Source organism: Cibotium barometz, chromosome 57 (assembly GCF_041138505.1).
Source record: "Cibotium barometz isolate CiBa-2024 chromosome 57, ASM4113850v1, whole genome shotgun sequence".
In the NCBI taxonomy this organism is placed as follows: domain Eukaryota; kingdom Viridiplantae; phylum Streptophyta; class Polypodiopsida; order Cyatheales; family Cibotiaceae; genus Cibotium; species Cibotium barometz.
In genome coordinates this window covers 23,991,477-24,000,608 of record NC_141102.1, presented here as the reverse complement: position 1 = coordinate 24,000,608, position 9,132 = coordinate 23,991,477, and the positions used below count along the sequence as shown (strand labels likewise).

General features: G+C 39.1%; 1 protein-coding gene across 1 annotated transcript; it reads right to left on the bottom strand.

Annotated features, from left to right (window-relative positions):
- Positions 1-306: 306 nt before the first annotated feature.
- Positions 307-4,489, bottom strand: LOC147606584 (fe-S cluster assembly factor HCF101, chloroplastic-like). The gene is made up of 9 exons (XM_086792233.1): positions 4,337-4,489; positions 4,107-4,262; positions 4,031-4,073; positions 3,917-3,984; positions 3,160-3,302; positions 2,681-2,738; positions 2,271-2,394; positions 2,050-2,174; positions 307-1,917 (listed from the first exon to the last, which is right to left on the bottom strand). Exons 1-9 carry the CDS (start codon positions 4,487-4,489, stop codon positions 1,801-1,803), a joined length of 987 nt encoding a protein of 328 aa, XP_086648359.1. The 3' UTR covers positions 307-1,800.
- Between the last annotated feature and the right edge of the window lie 4,643 nt (positions 4,490-9,132).

Here is a 9,132-nt window from a genome sequence, read left to right as displayed (position 1 = left end):
TGTTTCCATTTATATTACAAATATAAGAAAACAAATAATTAGTAAGTAGTCTTTCTAGATTGTTGTGCATCTAAATACAGAATTGTTAGTAGCTTTGATGATAGCAGGGTTTGAAGCCACCACACCTTATTTTTTAAAGGACCCCACCATCTTCTCAAACAGCTTCCCAAAATAGAGTCTCTTGAGATCGGTGAGGCTACAGTAAGGACAAGAAGACCAAGGCTCCTAGGACTTGGTATTATTGCAAAATGAAGGGCCACATCATCAAAGATTGCTTCAAAAGCAAGAAGGATGAAGAGGAGAAAGAGAAGAGCAAGGCAAAGAAACCAGAGAAGGAGGAGGAAAACTTCTCCAACTCATTATTCTTGAAGTTGTTATGCATGACATTTTATAGCCCGTGGGGCACTTTTTATCTTAGTAATGCCTTAGTGATATTTATCTTAGTGGTGGTAGATCTGATCCAAGCACACCATGTGTGGTATGGATGCTTGATCAAGGGAGAGTGTTACAAGATATGTGATCTAGCATCCATTCTTAGTGTGATATCCTTAGTGATACCTTATAGTGTCTTGTTGTAAGGTTGGAAGGCTCATTTACGAGAGTAACTGAGTGTAGGTCTAGTAGATACCTTCCTCTAATTGAGGCATCACATTTTAGGTGAGTCTGGTGAGATATCTAAGGGAGGTGGAGAGATTCATGGGCCCTTGGCACCTCCTTCTCCTAAACATGGTATACTACTCACACTATAGAGCTAAGTGGAGAGTGTAATGCCCATGCTTTGTGTACTTGCTTAGTGATCAATAAAGTAAGTAGTTCTTTGTGAAAATACTCTCATCTTTGTATTTTCTATTAGCTTGTGTTTATGTGATGCTTGTGGTGACCTTGAGTACCCTCTATTGCTCATTGGTTACATCTCATTATTATCTAAGTGGTGGCATGTGTTGCTCTAGTGGTGTGAGTTTGCTTATTTAATGATCATTTCCATTGTTTGATTCATTCATTCATTGAGCTCACACCATGTCTTTTAACACCACTTTAGTAGTTTTCTTTTTTTATTGAGCCTTTTTCCTATGAGGAGTCATGTGATAGTACACCACCCAATCCATAAGATGTGAGGTGGAAGGAATAGAAGAGTCAGAGGAAAGCTTCTCAATATCGATGAAGACAGTCTCCTTGGTGGAAGAGGATTTTTGAGTTTGGTTGGTGGATGAAGAGGATCGATTCAGGGGTTTCTTAGTAGAATCACTCTCTCTCTTCTTCTTGCAACAATCAAGCTGAATGTGACCTTTGAGACCACATTAATGACAAGTAAGCTCCTTATGAGTGGGATTGTTGGTAGGTTTGTGGTCACCTTTGTTGCTCGTGGAAACCTCGGACTGCTATTTGCTTTTGCCCTTAGCCTGAAGAAGAGTACCCTTGTCTTCTTTCTCATGGCCCTATTCTAAAGCATGCTAGCAATGGCATGTAGATCAGGAGTAGAAGGAAGAACTGATATAGTATCACAAAAAGCAGAGAAAGTCGAATGACTTGTAACTCAGATTCAAATGTGGTAATGAATTTTGAATTATCATCCTTGCAATGTACCCTGAGATCTCTGTCGATGTTGATCGATTCCTCTTGTCGAATATAATCATAGCCTTTGATGTTCATGCTTGTTTGAGCTCTATAAGTTGTTCATATAAACTTGAGAAAGGCATGCATGCGAAGAGGTCGCGTTGCAAAAATGATATGGGTTGCAGTGTCCATCTTCATTCAAGCGCTTCAAGATGTTTATACGTGAACGGAAGGACATACGTTCCTTCAAAGTTGGAAACTTACCTGATTGAAACCATCTGGCCAGCTAATAGACACTGCGTAGTTGCCCATTGGTCGGACAGACTCAGGCTCAATGTTCTCCGGAACATCTGTCCACTCATCCTATGAAGAGGTGAAAAACACAGGCATTAATGGTTAAGGCATGTCACATGTACAAAATACATCATGTAGAGGAGAGGATGCATGTAATCAAGCTTGAGACAATGAGATTTAAAGCGATTCAGTCGGGCTTACGATGCTCTGAGTCGAATGGTCGTTTCGACGGACAGTGGCTGGATGCAGCAGAAACTCCTCAGAAGTGCCACGCACCTTCACTCTGAAGGCTCTGATACTCTTGTCATAAATGACAGCTGTTGCAACTGTACAAAGCATAGGGCTATTATGAGTAGCAAAACTACCTTAGATTCTTTTAATGACATTCTTGGATATACTAGCAAGAAAATAATCAATTATACCTTGCTGTCTAAGCTTGGCACACTGCTGGACCACACAAACTCCAATATCTGAGAAAATCTTTGCTACATCGCCAACAGGATCACTCAAAACTTCAGGCTGCCCACCATCTCCAGATGCTGAAAGCTACAAAGCCATAATTCAACATCCGCTCTAGACCTTTCATTCTAGCTTGTCTGATGTGCAGGCAAAGCTTAGACTGCTTATTTTAGGTAAAATTTTGCTGGAGGTGAATGGATTGAAAAATAGCCAAATGCCCATCTTTCTCTGATGATATAAATAAGAGGTGGAAGGGGAGGGGGACTTCCGTCCTTCTATAATATTGATATGGTTGTTCTTAAGTCAAGGTTGAAAGGTGGAAGTAAAAGGAGGACAAATGAGCATGGTTGGAGACTCTGCAGGCTTCAATGACCGTGAGCTTGGTAATGCGGCCAGAACATGAAATGGTGGAAGCTATTTTCTGAGCCTGGCTAGAATTGGTTTATTGGGAGGTAAGCCAGGAAAGCTGGGGTAAATAGAAGAAGCCAATGAGATTGCGTATGGAGAAGTCTGAGAAGATACATGGTTGCAACCTGAAGGTGTTTGTTGATGCCAATACAACAATTCAAATTATGTTTTTCCGAGATATTGTACATATATCTATGTAAAGCTTTAAGCATCAATTTCCCATATAAAAAAGAACTGAACAAATATTGAATGGGCATCCAGAAGATAGTTCATGATATTCTATTCAGCAGCAGGAGAGATGAACATCAACGAAAGGAGAAAACAAGACAGCTCTATTCCTAAGGTTTTCATCAAAGATTCTCATAAGCATCATGAGAGGCTCTAAACATCCATGGAACCCAGAAGCAGGCTATAACTACAGGCTGAACCACCATAGCTTCTTACCATTCAGTAGTAGTAAGAAGTTGATTGATAACCCCTGAAACCATAGGACCCCGCATGATGGCACTACCTTGTCCAGCAAATCCAAAAGAAACAAGCTTTACACCAAGATATTCTGTTGGGATTATAGTTTTTGTTTCTGCATTCTGCAAGATGCAATCCAGGTGGCGTGAGTACCTCCTAAAGCAGCTAGCCGTAGATACAAGAGTTCTTGTCTGCAGAACCCTCAGAAACATACGTGCAGTCAGTAACAAGAGAGTAAGGGATTGCAACCAGCAAAACCTTCAAATGTTCCATGTACCATCATGTGGCCATGCTGCCCTATAATGATGCTAGTTCAGGGCCAACCTTGTATTACCTTCTGTGCAGGCACAGGACCTGCACATTAGGTAGCTCTACTGATTGTTGCATGTATTTAGGTAAAGAAACAGGCACACGTACAGAAACCCTTTGAGCTTGCACCCATGACAAGAAGGATACCAGGAGCTGTAGCACTCGGCAACAGTGTCTGCATTCTTTAAGGTCCAGTTTGCATCACTGCCACCAACAGATGCATGTTATCATAATGGGCTAGATCTAGATTGTATAAGATCAAAAGTCTGTGATGTAATCCCTGAAGCGAGAAAAGATGGCCATAATGAAGAGAGGGCATGGGTACTTTCATAAGGGTTTCACACATGGGAAGCGGATGTGCCACCTCAAGGCATATCCTGCACTGGAGCACAGGCAAGATGCAATAAGAGAATAAGTAGTAGCTTACATGATTCAAAAGGGTGTAAACGGAGAACAATTGTTGGCAGCAGGATTTGTTGATTTGACAACACCACCCTGCCACCGACCAACCAGATGTTTAATCTTGTGTCTGGACCCATACACCAGTTGTTGTGAAACATGCGCAATAACCCAAGTATGCTAACCTGCACATCTCACACAAGAAACCATCAGTTCACCTTGCAGCTTGACACAGCAATAATATTTGATACGTTCTGAAGGCAAACTGGCACATTGTCTGCAACAAGGGGCTTGGCTGGTTGTGCTGGCATAGTGATGGCGACCTCCTTTACGCACGACAAGGCTGTTACTCTTTCTCTAGTTTGCTGTTCAAACTAAACATATCAAGTAGCCAAATTCAAGATAAGTTTGGAAAAGAATCAAGCCACCTCTGGTAGGGGTAAAATACCCTTGGCCCAATGGACACACGAGATTTCAAGGGAGTGGTGTGGCCATTCTCTTCTTGGTCGCCTGTGCATAATCGCCACCATGGTATTAGAGCTTGGTCGCCTCCTGCTGCTGTGTACGCTTGTTGTGGAGCTTGCTTGCGGCGTGCTGACATGGTAACAGCCTCTGCGTCTGCACGACCGCTTGGGAGCTGTTTGGGAGGTGGTGGCTGGGTTAAATTTAGCCTTCTCTTAAAGAATGGGGGGCACCACCTGTCTGATAGTGGGTGTGATGAGCACCTGTCTCGGTGTGGTGTTGTGGTCGTGTGGCAGGAAAAGGGGGGGGTGTTGAAGTGAATCTCCCTCATGGCATATAGGGGGTAAAATATACCCTTGGCCCATTTGATTTGTCCATCATAGTATATCTATACTATACTTGGTGGACACGTGTATATCTATACTATGTAAACAAGTGAGTCTATACTTGGATATTTGTTGAACTAGTTGGGAACCCGTGTTTCGCATGCCTTTTGAGGCTTCCAAAATCAAATTCTACCCCTCCTCCTCTTCCCGAGCCTCCAAGTACTTGCCATGTGGCAGCTTTGTGAAACTCTTCCTTAAGATAATATAGAGAAGAATAGAATTTCTAGGCTTGCATAATTACAATTTGCTTAGGGTGGTTACATCCCTTCCTCATCGATGTGTCGCTCCATTGTTCTCTTTTGCATAGGCGTGCGAAACGAAAAAAATATGCCCGGTATCGCATGTGGTCAGCCTAGTATTATGGGAGAAATCCCGCATTATGGGATAAGATGGAGATTAAGACTAGATTAATGAGAAGATTAGTGTGAGACCTCAAGTGAATGATTTTGGGGAAATGATGAAGGGGATTCAAGGATTATAAGACCGTATTACGTAAAGTGGGAAAAATCCCATTCCCACATTGAAAATTTTAATGCATTTAATCTAGAATCTACCTTTTTCAACCTATAAAAATTTTAAAAATGGTTTGCTTTATCAAGTGATGCTAGATCGAACCTAGCTTGATCTTAGAAATAGAAAGGTTTTAAGATTTTTTAGATCCACCACTTGTATATTTTACAATTGAAGAGGATTTTTAGATCCACCACTTGGCCATTCTACAGTCCATAAGAACCCAAGATCAGATTCTACCACTTGGTCAATCTAGACCCCCAATTAAAAACAATGGTACAAGAGATTGTATATTGAGAGTCCCCTTAGAGTAGGATGCACTCTTCAATTTAAGACTTCATTGTAATAAACAAGACTAAATGAACAAGAATTTTAAAAATTGACATGGTGAAGGTATCCTTATATACACAACCACTACAAATTAACATTATTAAGGATAGAAAGAGTCTCCTTGGAGTAGGATGCACTTTGTCAAAATTACGATTATAAGATTTCATTTTGATGAAGCTTATTCTACTAAAGAAATAATAAAACTTTTGCATTAACAACCAAAAGATAAAAGGATAAAAGGAGTCCCCTTAAAGTAGGATGCACTTTGTGGATGCATAAGAGGAGACTCCTTAGACTAGGATGCACTCCATCTATGAATTTATTTATTGTGTTAAAAATTGTTCAATGCATTACAAAGATACACAATTGAACAGTCTGCTCCCAATTACAAAAACCCTCTATATTTTGTTATAATAGAGACCAATTACAAAGACCATTTACATTCATTTATAAAAGAGAGACCAATTACAAGACCATTTACATTTATTGTGTTAAAAATTGTTCAATGCATTGCAAAGATACACAATTGAACAGTCTGCTCCCAATTACAAAGACCCTCTATATTTTGTTATAATAGAGACCAATTACAAAGACCATTTACATTCATTTATAAAAGGGAGACCAATTACAAAGACCATTTACATTCATTTATAAAAGGGAGTAACAAAATATGCTAGTATCATGGGGGTGTAATTTTGATTTTAAGGGGTTCTAGCTCCACCACATGGTAGAGCTAGAATTTTGAGCTAGATTTTAAGGGGTTCTAGCTTCACCACATGGTAGAGCTAGAATTTTGAGCTAGCTCTACCATGTGGAGCTACAACACATTGAGGAGGATTTAAAGATTTTTAGATCCACCACTTGGCCATTCTACAGTCCATAAGAAACCAAGATATACCATTTGATTGATCTAGATCCCCAATTACAAACATTGATACAAGAGATTGTATATTGAGAGTCCCCTTAGAGTAGGATGCACTCTCCAATTTTAAAGCTTCATTGTAATGAACAAGACAAAATGAACAAGATTTTATAAATTGAGGTGGTGAAGGTATACTTATATGTACAATCGCTACAGATCAACATTATTAAAGATAGAAAGAGTCTCTTGGAGTAGGATGCACTTTGTCAAAATTATGGCTAAAAGATTTCATTTTGATGAAGCTTATTCTACTAAAGAGTCCCCTTAAAGTATGATGCACTTTGTCAATAGATAAAAGGAGTCTCCTTAGACTAGGATGCACTCCATCTACGACTCCATTATAATAAAACATTGTAAATGAAAATGAATTTATTTTTTTGTGTTAAAATATGTTTAATGCCTTGCAAAAGGCACACAATTGAACAGCACGCTCCCGAAGATGGCCAGATTACAAAGACCCTTTATATTTTATTATAATAGAGACCATTTACAAAGACCATTTACATTCAATTACAAAAGGGAGTAACAAAATGTGCTAGTGTCATGGGGGTGTATTGGTTGAATGAGGTATTGAGCTTCTTTTTAAGCATGTTCATTTTGTGTACTCACAAGATCACACACTTAGATTATTCTCTCAATTATTATCTTGATTATCATCTTGATTGTTGAACACATTGTAGTAGCTATCATCGAGTTTCAATGTATTCTTGTTGTTGTACAAAACATGGAGACCCCAAAAGAAATGAACTTTTTTGAAGAAAACTCGTGTAGTTATTTGTCTGAAATGGACAATGTAGCGAGATATTTGCCTTGTTGCTCATATTGAGGTGTCTAGCATGGCTAGCAGTCCAACGTCAATTACTTTATCTCTTCACTTTAGATCTAGCACTTGTCTATTATAGAGCTGAAAAGGATTTCTTGATCCATGACTTATCCATTCTAGATCCTGTTCCACCACTTGGACATTATAGAGCTAGACTTCAGTGGATGCAAGCTCCACCAAACGGTAGATCTAGACTCAAAATTCTAGTCGTATTGTATGACTTCCAAAGGTTTAGGTCTACCACACATGGATACTAGCTCCACCATGTGGTAAGTCCGAAATTCTATGAAGAGACCATGGCTGCTACCTCCACCACCTGGTGGAGCTAGAGCTCAATAAGATACCACATGGTGGATCTAGCTAGCTCCATGAAATTATACAGCTAGAGTTCAATTGATGGTAGCTCCACCACATGGTAGATATAGACATAGAATTTTAGCTCTACCATCCCATATGGTGGAGCTTGATTTTAAGGGATTCTAGCTCTACCACATGGTAGAGCTAGAATTCTGAGCTAGCTCTACCATGTGGAGCAAGAACGCATTGAAAGAACCAAGATCTACCATTTGTTCAATCTAGACCCCCAAGTAAAAACATTGATACAAGAGATTGTATATTAAGAGTCCCCTTCTCCAATTTTAAGACTGCATTGTAATGAACAAAGATGAAATAAACAAGAATTTATAATATGACATGGTAAAAGTTTCCTTATATACACAACTACTACAAATTAACATTATTAAAGATAGAAAGAGTCTCCTTGCAGTAGGATGCCCTTTTTCAAAATGATAGTTAAAAGTCTTTACCTACTCTAGTAAAAAAATAATAATTTGTAAAGTTTGACCAAAAGATAAAAGGATAAAAGGAGTCCCCTTAGAGAAGGATGCACTCCACTTATGACTCAATTATAATAAGACATTGTAAATGAACATGAATTTATTGCTTGTGCTAGAATTTGTTCAATGCTTTGCAAAGGCAAACATTTGAACAGTATGCTCCATAAGAGGCCTGGTTACAATATCATATTTCAATATATGGACTTTTATTACATTAAAAAAAGGCCAAATTACTTGCATCCTCTACATTTGATTATATTACGGACAAACAAAATGAGCTCATGGTGGTGTATTACTTTCATGATGCCTCCTCTTGTTGCTTTGCTTAATTTTCACTCTCTGCTTGCCTCTGTGCCTCAGCTTCAGCCTCCTCTCGTTGCTTTCTTTGAATTTCAAGTTGTTCTTGTCTCTTTGCCTCAGCATCAACCTCCTGCTGTCGCTTCCACACCTCTGCCTTTTTCCTATTCTCTACTTCCAATTTCTCTTCTTCAAGCCATTTCTTCATCACATCATCTGAGAATTGGTTAGGTTTTTCTTCAAAGGCATTATCCCATGTATGCTCTTGTCGATCTTCATTCTGTAGCCATAAAAACAACCAATTTCTTAAATCTTCTGTCAAAAAACTATACCTTTCCTTGGAAGGTTGATGGTACAATTCTGGGACTATTAACTAGGTTCCTCGCTCATTCTTAAACACCTTATAGTAGCTATCATCAATTATCAATGTATTTTTCTTGTTGTACAAAGGATGGAGACCCCAAAAGATCTCAAGCTTTTTAAAGAAAACTTGTCTATTCTGTACAACCCATGTGGATTTTGAACAATTCTCTTGTGAGAGAACACCTACAAACTTGGGCTTTTGTTGTAGAAATACTGTGTCAATTATTCCAGAGAGCTTAGTTCTCCTACATGCGCTCCAAATAAAAACATAAAAGAATTGAATACACCAATCTAAGAACTCATGTGCATCCTTGT